Here is a 19615-nt window from a genome sequence, read left to right on the forward strand (position 1 = left end):
GAACCCCTACACTATGACTTTAAAGGAGAATTCAACCGTAAATTAAAAAAAAAAAAACCCTACCCCCCTACCCTACCTAGACCCCCCCTCCCTTCCCTTAGCCTAGCTGCTTCACTTACCCCTCAGTGCAGATTCCGTCCAGTGGAGTTCACGGCAGCCATCTTCCGGCTCTTGGAGCAATCTTCTGCTCCGCGACAACTGCCGAAAGTCACGGAAATTGGCATTTCGCCACTTACTTCACAGATTCCTGAAGAGCCGGAAGATGGCTGCCGTGAACTCCTCTGGACAGAATCTACACCGATGGTTCAATAAAGACTAAGGGCAGAGACACACACAGCAATTCGGGGAGATTAGTCGCCCAGCGACAAATTTCCTCATCTTCGGAGCGACTAATCTCTCCGGAGGAGGCCTTCCCACAGGCGATTTTCATTCAAGCCTACGGGAAGGCAGCTGGATAAATGTAGTGGTTTCCTGTGATTTGTCCTTCACTTCCGTTTTCTATCGGGTCCACGCCGTCGCTCACCATGAAGTCCTAACCTTAGTATCCTGGCTGAAGTTTTCAGTAGGGATGCACCGAATCCAGGATTCGCTTCGGGATTCGGTCTTTTTCAGCAGGATTCGGCCGAATCCTTCTGCCCAGCCGAACCAAATCCAAATCCTAATTTGCATATGCAAATTAGGGACGGGGAGGGAAATCACTTAACTTTTTGTCACAAAACAAGGAAGTAAAAAATGTTTTCCGCTTCCCACCCCTAATTAGCATATGCAAATTAGGGTTTGGATTCGGTTCGGCCAAATCTTTCGCAAAGGATTTGGCCGAATCCAAAATAGTGGATTCGGTGCATCCCTAGTTTTCAGCAAAGCTTTTACCAGATTTTGATTTTGTTATAAACGTCTTGCTGGCAGGAACATCATTACCTACATGAATGGATAACTGAAATACTGTAAATTCTATTCTTTTTTTCACATAGCAGCAAATGTATTGGTTTCTGATAACTCACAGTGATCAGATGTGTTGATGAATTAGATAGACATGTATTAACTTACATATGCCATTTTATTTTTAAATCAGACAGCGCTCTAAATTATTAGGTATTTGCAAATTTTAGAATGTATATTGTAAGTGTTGTGACATTCAGGTAGCTAAGACCATAGGCCATGGCACAGATAAAGCACAGAAACCGAGTCTGACACCACCTTTCACAGTTTAAATGCAGTTTGGCTTGCTTTTATTAGGAACAAAATCCACTTCTTAGCATACTAGCTTCACATAGGATTAACAGTCCCAGTTCAACACCCACATTGCTGTACACATTAACACAACTTTACAGCACTTACTGTTTTTACCTTAAACAAATCCCAGAAACCTCTCTTGGTCATTTGACACTCTTGCGAGGGGTTTCTCTCTTCCTCTCTCCTGTGCATTCCACTCTCAATCTCCTTCCCAGCTACACAAACAATCACACCTCCTTCCTGCACTTGGAGATGTCCACGGCCCCTCACCCTCTTCCAGCTCCAGGAGGTCTCCGGGTGGGGAAAGCCCTGAGGTGTAGTCCCACACCTATTTTTAACTGCAGCTCACCTGCAGCTTAATTACCTCGCTACCGCTAGCTTAGCTGCTGAAAACTCTTAATGGATCAAGGAATGGAAGACCCCCTGCTCCTTTCCATTTACCCCAGGGCCCCATTCATTTTGCTCTTCCGGAGCCGGTACACAAATACAGCCACTCTTGCTGCAACACTATACATATTTCCCTGGAGTTTACTATTCATCTGTCATAATCACTTTTCATAGACACCTCTTACAGTATGTTTAGAAATGTTACTGGAAGCAAAATATGTGGCACCTGTCAAAGTGCCTTAGCACCTGAAATGATTATTGACTGAATTATTTTTAGTGACCACCTTATCAAAAGGTAAACATTACTTTTTTATTAAATATGTGTATATAATTTATATTTTTTCTGCCAAGGCAACAAAGAACACACCAATAACTGTTATGGACATCCTACAGAAAATTAGACAACATGTCTCTGTACCTCAGTGTGATGTATTTGGGTACTTAAGTATGGAATCTGATATCATTATCCTTATTGTTCCTGTTGATAGCCCCCCAAAATCAATACAGGTAAGGATAGTTTTATGGGAGATATGTAACTTTTTTGTTACATGTAACCATTTCTTTCAGTTCTAGTGCTGAACATGTCTCTGTAAGATATATACATAAAATTTCTACCACACTGATACATGGAAGGATTTAAAAAAATAAAAATATATATTGACTTGTTTTCTGCTTTAAACTTGCAAAGGATGCAACTGGACTTTGGAATTCACCCTACCAATAAATGTAGTTGAATGCATATCGTATAGGTCTAATATAGGCCTTTGGTGGAAATAAAGAGGAGTTGTCCTTGGCTGAGGACCACTACTAACCAAAAGGTTGGTTTCTAACCTCTTGGTTAGAAGCCAAAAGGTATTTAGGTCACCAAGGTCACTATCTGTGTATCTTGTTCCATGTATATGAATTTGTATGTTATTCCCAGGAAACATTCATTTGTAGGTGGGTTTTTCTCAGAATTGCAGACTCTAAGAGATCAACTTGCAGCACTGAGTGGGGCTGCAAACATGGGGGAGCATAGGTGGCTCAAGGAGAAACCACTGGCAGGGGCCAGTGAAGTTGGGGTGGAGAAGGGACAGTGGAGGCTAATGAAGGAGACAGGTTTGTCACAGTTAAGAGGGGAAGCAGAGGATAGAAGGGCAGGGGGGCTGGTCCACAGCTTGCACAGTAGCACCATTTTTGTGAAGATACTGAGGAAGACAGCTGTAAATTAGCATGTATGGAGCATACTTGACTCTCAGAGCTCACTTGGGGCAGCATCTCTAATGCAGGAGAGAGAAGAGTGCAAGAAAAGAAAAACAGGTTATAGTTATAGGGGATTCAGTTATTAGGAAGGTGAATAGGATAATCTAACACTGCCCACACTAATTACCATTCCTTATCAATTCCATCTCCACTCATTTGTACTTTATGAATTAGGTTTTTAATTAGTTCTGATGTACTGTATGAGCTCCTTTGGTTTTTAAAGTAGTATGAATTATTTATACTAGTTTTTTATATTCATTATTGTTGTTTTATTGAATGTGAGTAGTAGGCTGGCCAGCCACTACTCACAAAAAGTTTTTTTTTTAATATTCTGATATTGTAATAAATTAATGAGAACCCAAAACAGAATTTTGTTAATTGGCACAAAACTATGCAGCCCAAGTAATTCCCTCTAGGATGTGGCATCCTTGCAAGCGGGATTTGACAAACTGGCATCTGGGTGACTAAGTGAAATGAGATTTAGGGTGTTATTTATTAAAGCTCAAATTGTTTTGGTCGGCTTTTGAAGGGGAAAACTCAATTTTTTGAGGAAAAAAACCCTTTCCCCTATTTATTATACCCCGAAGCTGATTCTTAAAGTCAGAATCTGAAAATACTCCATCTTTAACCTGTCGAGGTTACGTAGAAGTCAATGGCAGATGTCCCTTTTCCAATTTGAAGATATCGTGGTCTGCGCTGGGTTTTCATGATTTTATCAAGACTTTTAGCAAACCGAATTTTTCAAGTTATTGCAATATCATGCACCTGTGATGTAAAAATATGCAATCCATATATATCATTTATGGGACTGCACTAGGCAAATCCATAATGGAAAAGTTCCTTGTAGAGTCCTTGTAGATTATAAACTTGGCTGTAGCAAGCAATACTCAAGTAGTGAAACACTGGCACACAAGGAACTTCATGCAGGGTTACTCCTTGCTAGTTTATTAGGTGCGGACGTGCAACTTTTCGGGGCGAACCCCTTTATCAAGCAGACATTGCATCTTCCTTCTCTCTGTAGCAAGCAATGCCAGTCAGCAGCATCAAGGGCAAACAAGGTCTTGAGCTGCATTAAAAGGAGCATAGAGTCACGGGAGGAGGGGATTATTCTTCCACTTTACAGAGCTCTAGTACAGCCTCATATAGAATATGCTGTGCAATATTGGTCTCCAGGGCTCAAATGGGATATTAGAGAGGGTCCAAAACCTGGGGTATGGGGAATTCTAATTTATGAAGAAAGACTGGCCAAGTTTAAGTTGGAGAAGAGGAGCTTAAAGGTTGATATGATAACTACATATAAATAAGGGGATCATATAATAACCTTTATAATCCTTTATATACCAGTAGGTTCTTCCAGCAGACAGCTGTTCCAGTTAGAAGAATGGAAGTTCCATCTAAAGATTTTGGAAGAATTTTTTTTACAGTGAGAGCTGTGAAGTGTGGAACACTCTCCCTGAACCAGTCTACATTAGATAGTGTGAAGAAGGGGTCGGATGGCTTTTTAGCAAGTGAGGAAATAGGGGGTTATTGGAAATTAGCTATTAGTGCAAGTTGATCCAGGGACCAGAGGCAAACCAAGTTGTCCAGGTGCCCTAGGAAACCTGGCTTGACCCACCCCCACATGTGTCTGCATGTGAACGTGTGGGGAGACACAATGACAAGGGGGGGGGAGCCGCAGTAGGAGCAATAGAGCATGGACTAGGAGTAGGCAGAAGACTCTTCAAAGGTACATGCCCAACACCCCCATTGTTGCGCCCTAACCCAGATGTCTCTTCTGCCTACTCTTCATTCTGGCCCTGCCAGGCACTGGTCCAATTACCATTTAAATCAGGAAGGAATTATTTCCCCCTCTGAGGTGATTGGTGCCTTCTTCTGGATCAACAAGCAGTTAGGCAGGTATTATACAGACATTAAAGTTGAATTTAATGGATGTGGTTTTTTTTTAACCTAACTTATTATGTTACTATGATTCTCTGGTACTCTGGCAGGCCAATCCAACCTGTCAAAAGAATATTCATAAACATGCCTATTTTTTTTTAAAAACAAATGTCAAGTCTAATTCCACTTCTTTATTATTTTTTACAGATTGATGCATGCAATAAGGAGGCTGAGAAAATTAATTCTCTTATTAATTCAGACAGTCCAACACTGGTATCCCAGGTGCCACTATCAGCACTTATAACCTCAGAAGTTCAGATATCAACAACATTAAATTCTGATTGTAACAGAATATGTTTAAGTATTCATTATATTTATTTATATCTTGGTATAGCTTTGTTGTATGTAACATTGAATGCTTAAGCTACATATTTTACACAATTGCTTTTAAGAAGAGAGAATTATTTCTGTAATAAGTAATGTACAAAATATGCAAAACACAAAAAATGCAATGAATTTTGTATCTGTCAAACAGTCAGAGGGATCATTATTTCTATGAAACCAAATCGCTTATTTTTTTTTTTATAAATAGGTTAAGCAGATACATTTAAGCTAAATGCTGTGTATATACAATTATAATATGTAAATGTAATTTTTAAATATATCAACTGTGAAGTATTATTTGGATGTTAACAAGGTTTTATATTGTTGCTAAATTATAAAGGCTGTAATGTAAAGAGATACTATTTTTAAACTTCCCCCCACCCCAGTAAACCCTTGTCACTAGTCTGTTTTCTGGCCGTTGTTCCTCTTTGTTAAAAATGATTTGTCTGGCCTGGTAGCCAGGGGAGTTTCTGGGGTGGCTGAACTGATGCCATCCCACCTCGCCCTCCTGCTTTGCAGCATTGGAGCCAGACAAGGTAGAGCTGAAATTCCATTTTAAAATATAGAATTTTGTCTCAGTTATCAGTGGGTCTGAGGCAAGTTTCTCATGGCTCCAGCTGGTAGCCTTATTTCACATGGTGACCATCTTGGCATGACTGCTGCTGTTCTGATTTGCTGTCGTTGACTCCATGCACTCTAAAGAGTATTATTTGCTGTCAATTAGACTTTATAAGGGGTGGACCACATTAAAATGTATGTATAAAATTGTGTACATAGCGGTATTCAAGACAATTTCCAATTGTAGTAGTTTAAAAAAAAAAATCTACTAGGCTTGGAAATTTTTTTGCTTGGAGTTTTTACAGCAGCTTTATTGATGAATATCTTATATACCACCCTTAAAGCTGCCTGGTTGCTAGAGCAATTGTCCTAGCAACCAGGCAACAGTGAGTCTGTTTTTGGATGCTGTGGTCAGTGACCCTCACAAACCAATAGCAATTTTAGTTGCAACCCAGGAATAAGCAGACACATTGTTTTGATAAAGGTATATATATGCTTTTTGCAATTTCTTGCACTAAACAGGGCAATTGTTTGAGGAGAAAAAAAGACAGGTAATCAAATTACCAGTCCATATTTGAAGGAGACATTTTGTGTGAAAAATCATTAATGTGCCAGTGCATTATAATCTTGAATATAAAAGGAAAGTGCTCAAAAAAGTAGTTTTTGGGCTGATTTATTGTAAAAAGTCAAAACTTTACTAGTCCAGCCCATTTATTCCACTTCCCACTGCCTCCTTTCCCAGGCTGTACAGGGGAGCAGGTGGCACTCAGCACACTGCACTGTAGGATAGAAACCAATCAGCAGCCTGACCTGACAAGGTGGTTTTTTTTTTATTTGGGGAGGCTACTTGGCCTAAAAAACATTATATTTTGACATATGTTCCAGAGAAACGTTTTTATTGAGAGACAGATCAACTTCTGCGTAATACTAAAACCCATTCAGAGACTTCGGGGCAAATTTACTAAGCGGCTAAAATTCGCCAGTGACGGCTTCGCAGGCAGTGCAACACTTCGCCAGGCGAAAATTCGCTCAGACAACGCTTATTTACTGGAAAAACAAAGTAGGAAGACACACACCCTTAAAGCTCAGGTACGAGGTGCTAATCCATGGGAGGCTCCCCATAAGGGTCTCCAAGACTAATATACAAATAACCGGGAACGGATTGCACACTCAATTTACAAGAATTATAAAAAAAAATTATCAAAAAAAGGAGGGGGTTATATAAAAAACAAAAAATATTTATTATTTGTGCCCCTGAAGAAGACCATTTTGGTTGAAACGCGTTGGGCTCACCTTCTATTTTGTTTTTTTGGAACGATAATTCACTAACATGTGAAATTGCGTCCAGGGCGCCGAACGCTGGTGAAGTTGTGCTAGCGTTAATTCAAGAAGCAGAGCAAAGTTGCGTTGGCTAATTTGCATACAGCAGGAAGTTAAAGTTGAATGGACATATATGTTGCAGCAAATACATTACATTACCTAAGCTTAATAAAATAAAATAGAGTTGTTATTGTGCACTACACATGAGCCCAGTGTATAATTTATGTGCTATATGTTAGGAAATGTAGGGGGGAAGCAGGTTACCCCAAAAAAATTTACGCTCTTTTGCAGCCAATAACCCTAAACAAAGGAAAAGAAGCCAGCGTTTTTTGGGACTTAGAAAAATATCTATAGCACTTCACCTGGTCTTAGGTTGCGAAGGCAAGTCTGGCGCAAGAGGTAACATTCAGTAAAATCCGCCTCAGTGAATTTGCGCAGTTACATCCCATCACCAGAGCGCAACTTCGTCTGGCGATTGAGTGCGAATGAGCACCAGCGTCAGTCTCTCTTTCGCTAGCAAAATCATGCCTTGGGCACACACATATTAGCAGATGAATCAGTGCATTAGATGCAATGGTCAGTAACCATATTTTTTACTTACACGCTTGCATTGACTCACACACTTGCACCAACAGTTTCAGACTAGTGAGAAACAACTGATCTGCTGGAACCCACTCACTTTTGCCTCTTCATTGACAGGCACAGTGTTGGCCTGGGTGCATACACACAGAGCAGATTTTGGATTGAAAACATGTATTTGTGCTGAAACCCATTCTGTGTATATTTACGCAGGCTCAGGGTCTGACTGGGGGGCCCGGGGCCTACTGTCCAGGGCCCCTTCTGACCCCCCCGCCCCCTACTGTGACGCGCTGAGTGCGCGCACACAAAGGCGGCGCACCAGCGTGAAACACCTTTTACAGAGAATTGGAGCGGTGTCTGGCCCGGCCGGGGCCCATTAAGGGTCGGGGCCCACCGGGTATTTTCCCGGTGTCCCACAGGGACAGTCAGACACTGCGCAGGCTGAAACAGTGCTCACATTGCAGTAAGACATAAGTAAGTAGATTGAAGCCAATAAACATCACGTGTGGCACTAGCCTGAGATGGACACATGTGAAAGAAAAAACTGCATTATTCGGAGAAGACATTCATTTGATCCTTTACACACTAGTGGTACTGGGAGCTCCAGTAGTGGTGCAGGCACAGGCAGAGAGTGAGGTTTTGGTTTGGGAAGGTTAATTACAGCTATAAACTCAGTTGTTTCATAGTCAAATGGCACTTCATGCAAGCACATACAGTGCAGTGCCAATCTGATACGTAATGCCCCAGAATAGAGGTTCAGTGCCAATGTAATTGTCTCCATGTGGTAATAGGGTCAGCTCTGTGTATAATAGACCTAAATACCTCACAGTCTAAACATGGTCTCAATTTAATAAAGAATCCCCCAGAATTTTTATAACAAACCAGAAACCACACCAGAATTAATATAGTGCCAATAACAATGGTGCCATTTCCATTAATAATGGCCCTAGAAGACAAGACTGGATAGATACACAGTGCCAGTTATAAAGGTGATATCTGAGATCCCATGGGAGAATAAATAGGGTGCAGGTCCTGCCAGCAGTTTACATGAACTTTACTCAATCAGGGACTCGGGCAAGTGCACAAACACACTCATACACACACATATATATAGGCTTATAAAGGCACTGCAACCAATTCTTAATTTGCACTCCTCAAGCAGTATTCTGTAGTGAAATCCCATTTTCAAAAACTGTTTTGGGTAAGGTTACAACCTTTAATCATCTGATTCCAGACATGGGGTGGAGCATGTGACGTAGAAAGGGGAAATATTGTCTGATATTGAAATCAGTGTGCGTGATCTCTGAAGTGTGCAGCCTGCAAATGACTGAATCTCATGTCAACCAGGGCAAAGTTCTGGTCACACAAAGCCACATACAGCGCTAAAAGGGGAGAGGGATCAGAAATGGAGCAGAATATAAAACTACATACGGGTTATACATTACCATTTGGAGGGACTCAGAAGTATGAGGGAGGGAAAAAAATATAGGGCGGAGATGGGTGTTGCTCATTACAGCAGCTGGGTTATCAGCTTGCCTCCAAGCACATGTACAATGCTGTGCTTGCTTTTAGAGCAGCACCATGTGCATTGATATTGAACAGTAAAATGATTACCATGTGCCTTTTATATAAAGTTAATATTAAATGTATAAAATAATGGCAGTATCCCTTTAAGGTACTGTATGCAAGGATCTATTTAAGAGACTGCACTGACTTTTGAGTGCATTGACTTATTGGATACTCACCCTTGGTTTGTCTGCAGCAGATGCCTAATTTGGTGGTACTGTTATGTTGCGGCCTAGGGATGCCATATTGTTTCGAGGGATAGTATAAAAAAAAGTATATAAAAAAAAAAATATAATCTGCAGAAAGCTTTTTTATTATAATAAGCCTGAAAAGCCTCATTGAGAAACAATTTTAATTACAAACTGCTGCTAAAAATTTTTAAAATGTGTTTTAAAGGAACCTTAGATATGTACCAAAAATAGTATATATATATATATATATATATATATATATATATATATATATATATAAAAAATTTCTTCTTTTTTTTTTCCTTCATTTGTAAATTGTATAATATACATATTATTTTAGTAACTACAATTCTGTAATCAAGATGGCAATAACCTGCAGTATTTGTTTATACAGTATTACTGTACATTCCTATAGCTTTTTAAATAATATATATTTCTTTTGAATGTATTCAATGGTATATGCTCTAAATATTGTATTCAAAGAAAAGATTTTTAACTTGTATGTTTCATTATTTCCTTCACTTTTTTGTTTGAATAAAAGTTTTTATTCGAAAGAACCAGCAAGTGTATTTGCAATATTTTAACAGTACCAGAAAATATTTACATTTTAAAGGTTTCATGTGTTCATACCATCATCATCATCATCATTTATTTATATAGCGCTGTCAAGATACGCAGTGCTTTACTGCAGTTATACCAAAGAAAGTGTTTTATGAACAAGATGGCATGAAGAAAATTTGTACTTCAATACATTTTTTAAAGATACATCACATCTGTCAATGTCGGTTTTTTACATATTACTATTTTCATTTTTAACACAAATACAGAGGGCAAAAATTACAGAAAGATGCCTTATCTCGAGCATTCTGGATAACAGGTCCCATACATGTAATATGATTTCTTGACTATTTTTTCACATAATAAGTTATGGTCATTCTATTATAACATAGTTCATACCTACAGGGATCATAAAAAACTCTGTGGGGGTCATTTATCAACAATGGGCAAATTTGCCCATGGGCAGTATCCCATAGCAACCAATCAGATTGCTGCATTCATTGTCCTATTTGCAGCTGGCTTTAAAAAGCTAATCACTGATTGATTGCTATAGGTAACTGCCCATGGGCAAATTTGCACACTACCAACCTGCAAACCTTTTCTAAATGTAGAGGTTTTTAACAACATTTCTGAAAATGGCTTAAAAATTTTGCAGTTTGCCACATTTATCTCACACAATGTTTTATGTACAAAGAAAAATAACCCTAAATATGGACGTCAGAGGTCTACTGAAATATTTGATGCCCAATTTGCATAGATTTACCAAGGTATGTGGTGTGTACGGACTCCAAATGAAAAACGTGCATATGAATTTTCACGCTGGCCAACTCAGCTGCTGAAAAGAGAGCTGTGCATTATGTGCCGTAAGACCACCAAACTGTTAAAAGCCCCCCAGAAAAACCATATGTTTTTGGAAAGCACATATTCTGGCAGATCAAGCTAAGTAAAATATATCTTTCTATACCAAAGCACCAAACAGCAAAACTATACTAAAAGGTACATAAGTAACAATACTGCAGGGATAAAATTACAATAAAACCACAAAAATTGTGTAAATCAATGAAATAACAAAATAACTGATAGCGTAATTCATGGCCAAAAACGATTATCCATTAGTCACGCTGCCAAAATAAGTTTTGGACATCCATCAAGAGTTGTTGGGCAGCTGTGCAGGGAGGAGGAGGTAAGGGAAGTAGCAGAAGCGCCATGAATGGTGCATCTGCTACTTTGAAGTCGGACCTGCGATGATTGTGTCGCAGATCCGACTTGAAAGCCCCCCCAGCCTTGTTGCCTAGGGGGCTGTCATCCCTCAAAAAAAGCTGCCAATGCAGAGAGAAGGGTTTAGCTGCTGAACAGTGTTCGTGCTTGGCAGTCTGATTCCTGAACCAGCAGCATGTATGCCGTACGTGCTTGGCGGTTAAAGGGTTAAATAATGCTTAACATGCAGGAAAACATGGTATGGGAGACTGGAGGGAGAGGCCAAAATCTGGTAAATCCAGAAAAAATAGGTGAGGTTGACAGCGCTGAATCCCCCACTGCTATAACAGCATCTGGTGGCACAGTGACTCCACATACCCCACCAACAGCAAATGGCACAGTGTACCCTCTCCCCGCAAACCCAGCAATTTGCACAGTGACCCTTTTGACTCCAGCAGCAGCATGTGGTACAGTGACCCCCCACTCCCACCAAAAGTAAGTGGCACTATGTACCCCCCCCCAACAACAAATGCTCCCCCAAACTCACCAGCAGCATGTGGCACAGAATATTCCCACCCTAACAGCAAGCTAAAAGTTCATGAAAAGTTCCCCTACCCACAGTTTCACAGATCAAACCCACATCCATTTGAATCTACCGCTCTACTAATCCTCCGCAGGGCAGTGACATGCCAGTCACATGATCACGACGCCATTAACGTCCTTTCCGAGAACAGGAACTAGATGCTACTTACGTACTACGGACACCACGAGATATAAACTGGCCCGGCTTCAGTCACATGACTCCGGGTTCGTAGTGCTTTTCCTTTGGTTACGAAAAACTGGTGAACATGGGTTCTCGAACGCGCTTTTTGGAATCGGCAGCCTTAGTTTTGAAAGATTCCTGTCCAGAGATGTCACGTTATCTGCTGTAAGTTACGGTGGCTGTGTGATCGCACGCCATGTGCTTTATTAGAAAACGCTCGCCAATAGTTTTTTTAAGCCTTCAGAGTGTGCCTGTCTGCAGACTCTACAGTTCTAGTATCCTCCAGAGAAATAACATCTTATATCAACCGCATCATCTCTGATCATTCATCTGACTTAAACACATACCATACCAGTCCCAACTATCAATAGTTTTTCAGCGGGACAGTCCCGCTTTCTACAGCTCAACAAGCAGTTCCGCATTTGTTCTGAAATGTCCCAATTTTCTCTGCACTAAACAACCACAAAAAGACACAGTTTCTAAACTAATTGGCTTTTGCCAGAGAGCCTAGAACAGCTACTAGGTGCAACTAAGATACTTTTGTAACAATTTTAAGATAAGCAAATAAGTAATTGCAACAATTTAGATTAAATATAGGTCTCTTGTGAGAACTTGGACTCACATTCATTAGCAAAACCGTAATTGAAAAAAACACAGAAATATGTTCAAGCTTGTAAAATGAACATGGTAATTATGGGTGTGGCCACAACAATGTGCCTGGTTAAAAAAAAAAAATTGCCGCACTACACGCACCAACTTTTTATGTCCCTCTTTTTATTTCCAAAATGTTGGGGGTACCGTCCGTGAAGTCTTATAAGACCTCATGTAACTGTGATATGTGTGTGTATTTCCAGCTTTCAAATGTGGGTCAATAACCCCATATAAAAAACATATGCGCTGTAAGGCTACAAATGTATTGTTATTACAGGTATGGGACCTGTTATGCAGAATGCTTGGGACCTGGGGTTTTCCGGTTAACGGATCTTTCCGTATTTTGGATCTTCATGTCTACTAGAAAATCATGTAAACATTTTATAAACCCAGTATGCTGGTTTTGCTTCCAATAAAGATTAATTATATCTTAGTTGGGATCCAATACAAGGTAATGTTTTATTATTACAGTGAAAAGGAAATCATTTTAGAAAATTTGGATTATTTGGATAAAATGGAGTCTATGGGAGACGGCCTTTCTGTAATTCAGAGCTTTCTGGATAACGGGTTTTCAGATAACGGGTCCCATACCTGTACTACTTTTCATTACTTATCTTGCTATTCAGAACTTCTCCTATTCATATTCCAGTCTCTTATTCAAATCAGTGCTCTGTTGCTAGGGTAATTTGGATTTTAGCAACCAGATTTCTAAAACTGTAGACTGGAGAACTTCTGAATAAAAAGCTAAAATGACATTTTTAAAAGAATATGAATAGTTTGCCTAAATAGGACTTTATAGCTAATGTAATGTATGCATTATGGAGCTTTCTGTATTATACTGTACAGGTTGTAGTTATCTGCAGTCCTTTTTATTGTATGTTGCTATCCAGAGAATGATAAAAGAGTTTGATGCTTATTTTAAAACATATTGAATGTTTGATTTTGTGGGGGTGATCAGGTTTATTTCAAATAAATGGTCAGTTGGTTTGGTTTATATTACATTGTTCTGCCTTTTTTCAGATCCGTACGAGGCACTGCAGAAAGTAAGTACAATAATTTGGAACAATATGAATGGGCAAAGTTGTGACAAATTAAAAACAGAAAAATTTAAAATTCAAATTACCCTCATTTGCACTACTGTTAATATAGAGTCTAACGGTTATTGTTACCAGTTACAATAGAAACAGTTACATTTATTAATTAAATTTAACTCAATTATTGCTATTTTGTACATGTAAAATATTATGTTTAAAGCCAATTCCACAGTCTGGTCATTGCCTTATTTAGTTTGTTTAGGTAAATGGAGGTCAAGATATTTTATTAAAAAAACAACAACAAAAATACCTCAGGCCGTTAATGCAATAGACAAAAGTCTAAAGTATTTCCATTACACACTATGGGTTATGTAATAAAAGACACAAAGTTTCCCCAGGAGCAGTAACCCCATAGCAACTAATTTCTAACATTTACATCCATTAACGAAAATAATGCTGTAATTTAAAATATAAGGTTATATGTCCTCACAATTAGCCTAATCAAACGGTCTAATAAAATACTTTTACTATTAACACATAATCAGGTGCCGGTCCTTCATTGTATATATTTATCCTTAAAGGGGACCTGTCACCCTAAGAAATAATTTCAAATTCTTGGCTATCACATTAGTTGAGCAAAATAAACTTCACTTATACTATATTTATTATTTAAATTGTGTTTCATTTAGTCTTGGAATTACACAATCACAGCAAGAAGGCAGGCACCATTTTGTAGACACTGTTATTAAGACAAATTGTGTATCCCCCCCCCCCCAAAAAAAAAAATCTTGTGTATGCACCAGAATACAATATTTGATTGACAGCTCAGATATTTAAACACATTTATGACAGGTTTTAACGAAAAAATAATTTGTTTTCCATGTTTCATTTGCAAAGGACTTTAATTATACAGCTTTTTATGTGTAGGTGACAGGTCCACTTTAATATGGGATTATTTAATATAAGGTCCAGAGTTTGCTACAGGTCTCATCATCCATGTCAACCAGCAGGTGCCATTTATTGGCCATACATATTATTTGTTGATATGCACCCGAGGAAACTTTGTGAGTTTTATTACATAGGGGATAAAGTATTTTGAAGAAGCATAATGATGCTTTTATTTATTTTTTTATGCAGAAAAGAAAGGCCTTGTAGAAAATGTATGCCCATTCTGTTTCCAGTTGTTTATGCCTGATAATTATAAAGTTCGCTTGAAGCCAAAATTGAAAATATCTCCATCTATTGAAAGACTTTTAAAAAAAGAAGCAAAGAACCACCGACTCACCTTGAAACAAACAAGATTACTGAGAAAATATAAATGTGCAAAGAGTGTGCTGGTAAGACTTATTTTTGTGAGGTGGTTGCTACATTCATTTGATTGTATTCTAAAACCGTAGGTGAATATAAGAGGATATTTAGTATATGTAGACAATACAATTTGAACATTACACTTTGTATTCATGCAAATAGTGGCCAAAGTATAGAAAAACTTTATATATTTCAGTGCAATAGTCCTTAACCACACGTAACCAGGCAAACTTTCATTACTTGATATAACCTAGCATGTATGCATTCCCTTGGTTTTTGTGTGAGTACTGTGCCTCTTATGAGCCAAAATGGAGGACCGTAAAACTTAAAATGGCAGTTTACAAAATTCGATTCAGCTTTCAGCGAAAAAAAAAACCCTCAAGACGTTTGAGTTGAGTTTTCAGGCAAAACCCTCCAAAAAAATCTTGAAAATCACAAAGGCTATTAACGTCTTCAAGTGGTTCAAGTGACCTCTTCCATTGACTCCTACTTTACATTGACGTTTTAGATGGTGTTTTTTTGTGGATTCAAACTATTTCCAGGGTATTGGTGGGAGTTTTCCATTACTAGGGGATACAAGCGCCTGTATAGTGAGGGTGGAGGGGGATGACCCACAATATCACATAATACCTTAATGTTTTCCAAATAAGCTCTGCTTATTAATATGCAGTTACCATCTAAGGGACTGCTAAAAGCTCCATTGTATTTTTGCTTTATTATCATAAAATAATTACTGATTTTAAAGTATTAAGCAAATGTTTTGTCAGTGTTGGGTGAATAAAAATATGCATTCTGTATACCATCCTATGACTTTCCCTTGAATAAAGTTTGCATGGTTTTCTAAGCACTGTCATTTTCAATATGCGTTTTCCTTTCACTGATGTAGCCTATTATTCTCTCTGTTTGTATTTTTTTATTGTCTCTATATACATCGGTTCCCACTTTATGTAATCTGTAATATGCAAAAATGATGTCAAAATGCATGGCTCATTTGATAAATTTTAATTGTCTGAAAACTGTAGCCTAGGATTTCTCGACACCAAGCACATCCTCACAGCCATTTGAGGATCAGGGACATTCAAAGTCACATATGCCTGCAGGAAAGTGTTTGCATCATTACATCATACTTCAAAGCTTTGAATAAATGGTGCAAGTGACGTAAACAGATCAAATATTATTGATTTTTATAGCTTACATGCCCTTTACACTTTGCTTGCAGTAAATACAATGTGCGAGTGCAACGTATCCATATTTATCCACATATTTATAAGTTTATGTGGACAGAACAAGTTCATAACAACCTTCCTATGCACTACATTAGCCAGAGGGTAGAGGTTTTAGATTTCCCAAAATAAAACATTTGCACCCCAACCTATGATACCTCACTTTCACACATGGCAATGGTGGTGCAGTGTCAGATGTGGTAAAGCCTTACAACCTGAATTTTAGGTTTAGGCTTGATGAAGCCCAACAATCCGTGAGCAAGAGAGTCAATCCCTTTGACATGCCTTAAAGGAGAACTAAAGCTTAACTAAAGAGCAACCACAGCCCTACCTCCAAAGATGCCCCAGTAGCTTCCCGTCTTCTTTTCTGCTGATTTGCTGCTCATCAGCTGACACTGAGCACTTAATCTGCATTGTAATTATATTTTTGTTAATTGTATTCTAATAATGCACTTATTGTTACTTTTTATTCCAATGACCCCTTGTTTGTTACTACTAATTTATTGTTTTGTTGTACAGTGCTTTGCCCTCAAGGAGCGCTTTACAAATAAAAATATACATACATACATACAGTATACAATAATATAAAAATTCCTATTGTGTGTTTTTAATTTCAAATGTTAGTCGGACCACAGACCAGAATAGTTTCTGGTTTTAATGCAGTGCCTCCTGAGGTCCTGACAATATTGGCTTTTTGCCTTGTCCTGTGCTTATAGAGATTTCTCTGGATTATCTGAATCTTTTAATGATACTATGTGCTATAGTTGACGATATCCCAAAATTATTTGCATATTTACGCTGGGGAACATCCTGCCCTTGTAGTGTTTCACAGAGTGGTGTACCCCCTTGCCATCTTTACTTCTGAGAGACCCAGCCTCTCTGGGATCCACTCTTTTTAGCACTACACAACTTCCAGTTTCCAGTCTTTTGATGCTCCTGTCCCTACTTATTTGAAATGTGTTGCTGGCATAAAATTCAAAACAAGCATATGCTTTTCAGAAAACAAAATTGCTCAGATGCAACATTTGATGTTGTATATGTACTATTTGCTTTTTTTCTTTTTCAAGTGGGATTTGAGACACTGACCCAACTATTGTATACAACAAATGAAAGCACTGTTTTTCTCAAAGGGTTGGTGCTAGCCATTGGTGTATTTTACATCTATGTCTGAAAACAACTCCTTAAAAAAAAGTGCATGTTTTAACACTTCACACATAATTTGCCTTATGTTTCAAAGCTGTTCATTTCAATGCTGCCAATTGAGTGTTAATCTGTGCATAAAAAAAAAAGTAAAATTCACTTATATTTCTAGATGGTTACCTGTAGTACATGCAGTAAAGTCTCAAAGTATGCTGGTGAAAGCAGACATCTTCTTGCGAATTGCCCAGGTACCCCAAAGCCCTTGCGAATGAGTGCACCCACAGATTTAAGAATAAGGACACCTGGTTCAAGCAGAAAAGCAAACCTTTCTTACAGTGAAGAGAAGCTGAGCTCAAAAGGCAGAAGTCCTGTTTTAACACCAAGGTACAAAGTCTATTTCTTTAGAGTACTCTAGGGTTTTTATAATCGATTACATTATTAACATTCAGTTATTGATGAATAAACACTCATTTAAAACTAGGGCTAAGATTGCACAAGAAATTGATGTCAAGTCTAGTGTTTATGTTGTTGTTGGACTCTGTTGTTGACTTCTGAACACACAAGTTACTGTAGTAACAAACTAGTTTCAAGTTGTTTCAGAAATCTCAAGGTTCTCTCTCCCATTATCTCTCCTCTCTGTGTTGTCCCCCAGCTAACCATCTTTTCTTCAGACTGTTTAAATAATCTGTAATTTTATCATAATTATTCAATAGATTTCAAGATCTGTTAATAAAAATTAAAAAAAAAGTTCAAAATAAAAGTTGCAATATTGCTTAATTACTTCTGTTCACAAGACATTAACATTGCAAATGTGCCCTATTTAGACCTTAAACACAAATAATCATGTCAATAGATGGGACAACTGCTTTTTTCTCTGCGCTTGGATTTTTTTTTATATTAAAAAAAAAAAAAAAAAGTACAGGAAAAATATTGACTACTTTACAATTGAATTATTTATGCTTGTTTTATAGATCCTGTGCATCTGCGCATTCATCTCCAGCCACCTCTGTGAAGTCTTCAAAAAAGGGGAAATTTCATTTTTCAAAGTTAAAAATGCTCCTTAGTCAGGAAGAGAGAGAGCCAAGTAAAAAGGGAGATTTGCAAAACTTTTTGTCATCTCTTGCATGAAGCTTTTCATAAAGCATTATACAAGAAGTAATCTGTTCTTCTGTCAAAAAGCAGTCTGTCTTTTTACAACTGTCAGAAAATAATTATTAAATAAGTTGTACATTATTATAATTTTTTACAGCAGTGCAACTTTTAAAGATTCTTGCAATAGTAATTTGAGTACTTTGCATTTAGATATTTATTAATTGATTAATTTATATCTCTGTTGTGTTGTGCCATATAAAGAACAGGTTAAAGATGACTGATCAAGGAAATCATGTGATACTTGTCATTGCCAGAGCCAGGTGTTCCATGGGAGACAAATATTTTTTTCATTGTGCAGTTTCCTCAAATTTAGCAGTGGTGGGAATTGGGATCCTGATGGCTTTCTTAATCATTTCTCCTGAACAAGCAGCATCATTATGTTAACTACTGCAAGTTCAAACAATGTGTTTGTTTTTTTTTGTTTGTTTTTTTAAAGAAAAACTTGCCGGGTACATAGGTGTCTGTGTATTGTGTATATACCAAAATAAACTTATTAAAGATAAGTTTAGTGAATATTGCTTGTGCTCAATATATATTGCTCCTATTGTTTTATCAAACATTGAAATTGAAGCTACTCCATGTTTGGTTCTTGTAAGGTAGACTAGATTATCAAAGATCAGATATCCTTTGATAATCTAGTATCTGTTTTGCAAGAATCAAAAATGTAGCTTCTTCCCTGTTTAGATATAGCAAAAAAACATAGTTTTAAAAAAAAAAGGCAACATTTATGTTCAGCAGAAGTCCTATTTTTTAACTTGTGTTGAAAAGTGGACACATTATATCGGTATTGGAGTTACCCAAGCTACAGCTACAACCCAATCTAAATTGTAGCTAGATTGCATCACAACCGGCATTTCACATATTACCTGTTAACATCCATCCCTCATGGCAACACATTAGTGCCCATGCACAGAGCACAGCTTCAAGAAAACCCCCCCATATGTAATAAAAGGCACTGTTTGCCCAATAGCAGTCACCCATGTGACCAGTAAATTCTACCTGCTGACTGGTTGCTATGGGTTAGTGCCCCTGGGCCAATTTAGTGCCTTTTATTACATAAAACCCAAAAAGTTGCAAATTTGAGCACCGCCAAGGTTCTAATAATAAATGAAGCCTAATATTACACTTTTAATATTTAGTGCCCATATTGGTACCCAGGATAAAAGTTCTGTTTGCACAGCCTCACTTTTTGAGTACACGACCTTACCACATCAGGCTGTATTAACTGGTAACATTATAGGTGGTAGAAAG

At 38.0% G+C, this 19615-nt stretch overlaps 2 protein-coding genes across 3 annotated transcripts in view; both read left to right on the plus strand.

Annotated features, from left to right (window-relative positions):
• The window catches only part of LOC108719031 (reversion-inducing cysteine-rich protein with Kazal motifs), a 61555-nt gene extending 56041 nt beyond the window's left edge, over nt 1-5514 (plus strand). Inside the window, exons 20-21 of one of the 2 annotated variants that reach the window (XM_018267617.2) lie at nt 1972-2127; nt 4948-5514. In XM_018267617.2, coding sequence (XP_018123106.1) covers nt 1972-2127; nt 4948-5163 — 372 coding nt within the window. In that variant the 3' untranslated portion in view covers nt 5164-5514. The remainder of the gene's footprint in view (nt 1-1971; nt 2128-4947) is intronic. The other variant, XM_041566172.1, reaches the window with a different exon arrangement.
• Nucleotides 5515-11814: 6300 nt separating this feature from the next.
• Nucleotides 11815-18867, plus strand: c18orf21.L (chromosome 18 open reading frame 21 L homeolog). Its single transcript, XM_018267619.2, has 5 exons — nt 11815-12021; nt 13528-13550; nt 14679-14878; nt 17385-17596; nt 18184-18867. Exons 1-5 carry the CDS (start codon nt 11942-11944, stop codon nt 18338-18340), a joined length of 672 nt encoding a protein of 223 aa, XP_018123108.1. The 5' UTR covers nt 11815-11941; the 3' UTR covers nt 18341-18867.
• The last annotated feature ends 748 nt before the right edge of the window (nt 18868-19615 follow it).

This window comes from Xenopus laevis, chromosome 6L, assembly GCF_017654675.1.
Source record: "Xenopus laevis strain J_2021 chromosome 6L, Xenopus_laevis_v10.1, whole genome shotgun sequence".
In the NCBI taxonomy this organism is placed as follows: domain Eukaryota; kingdom Metazoa; phylum Chordata; class Amphibia; order Anura; family Pipidae; genus Xenopus; species Xenopus laevis.